The sequence below is a fragment of the Cynoglossus semilaevis genome, chromosome 20 (assembly GCF_000523025.1).
Source record: "Cynoglossus semilaevis isolate Cse_v1.0 chromosome 20, Cse_v1.0, whole genome shotgun sequence".
NCBI classification, from domain to species: domain Eukaryota; kingdom Metazoa; phylum Chordata; class Actinopteri; order Pleuronectiformes; family Cynoglossidae; genus Cynoglossus; species Cynoglossus semilaevis.
Genome location: NC_024326.1, coordinates 14,011,209 through 14,011,994, shown reverse-complemented (window position 1 = coordinate 14,011,994; position 786 = coordinate 14,011,209). Strand labels below are relative to the sequence as shown.

Sequence of the window (786 nt, the reverse complement as noted above, 5' to 3'; positions counted from 1 at the left end):
ATCTCTCTGAGTTAACACCACCCAGGAGAATGTGTCTCTCCCCTTCACCTCCGTTCATCCTCACCTTATCTCTCAGCATTTATCATCCAGCTCACTCCTCCTCAGCCGCTGACAGATGTCAAAGTGGAACAGAAATGATGCAGCGCGCCACTACGACTAGTCTGACTTTAATTAAACTGTCATGTTTCTCCACTGTCAGCCAGGGTTATTTATTTATTTGGATTCTGAGTCAGATCTGGTGGTGGAGCGTGTCATCGTCAGTCAGGACCAACGTCGCATCAGATACACACAATCGATCGTCACTATATCCAGCTTTAAATACGCTCTGGTGTTGTCACAGCTCCTTGTTATCGTCAGAGACCAGGCTGCTCCACCGCAGCAAGAGCAGAGAACAACAGAGACAGCATTTTATCCCTTTTCTATGTGTCCTACTGCCCCCTGTTGGGGGAGGTATCTATATTGTCAGTGTAAATAGAAAATACCTTAAAACCTCAATGCTCCAAATCTGGATAAATCCCTGTCGGTGATAAAACACAAGTTCACGATCAGACATTTGATATAAGACCTACGATGAGACGTGATAAAATGGTGGTCAACCTTCTGGTCCTCCTGACAGGTTCCTCCACCAGAGACGTTGGACCATCACTGGGTCTGAAGAAGTCCAGCTCCCTCGAGAGTCTGCAGACGGCTGTCGCTGAGGTCACCCTCAACGGTGATGTGCCCTTCCATAGGCCCCGCCCCCGTATCATCAGGGGGCGGGGCTGCAACGAGAGCTTCAGGGCAGCC

The 786-nt window shown here is 49.4% G+C and overlaps 1 protein-coding gene across 1 annotated transcript in view; it reads left to right on the top strand.

Annotated features, from left to right (window-relative positions):
• pard3ab (par-3 family cell polarity regulator alpha, b) overlaps nt 1-786 on the top strand; it is a 67,509-nt gene that overhangs the window by 40,318 nt on the left and 26,405 nt on the right. Inside the window, exon 19 of the mRNA XM_025052580.1 lies at nt 617-751. Within this exon, the coding sequence (XP_024908348.1) occupies nt 617-751 (135 nt within the window). The remainder of the gene's footprint in view (nt 1-616; nt 752-786) is intronic.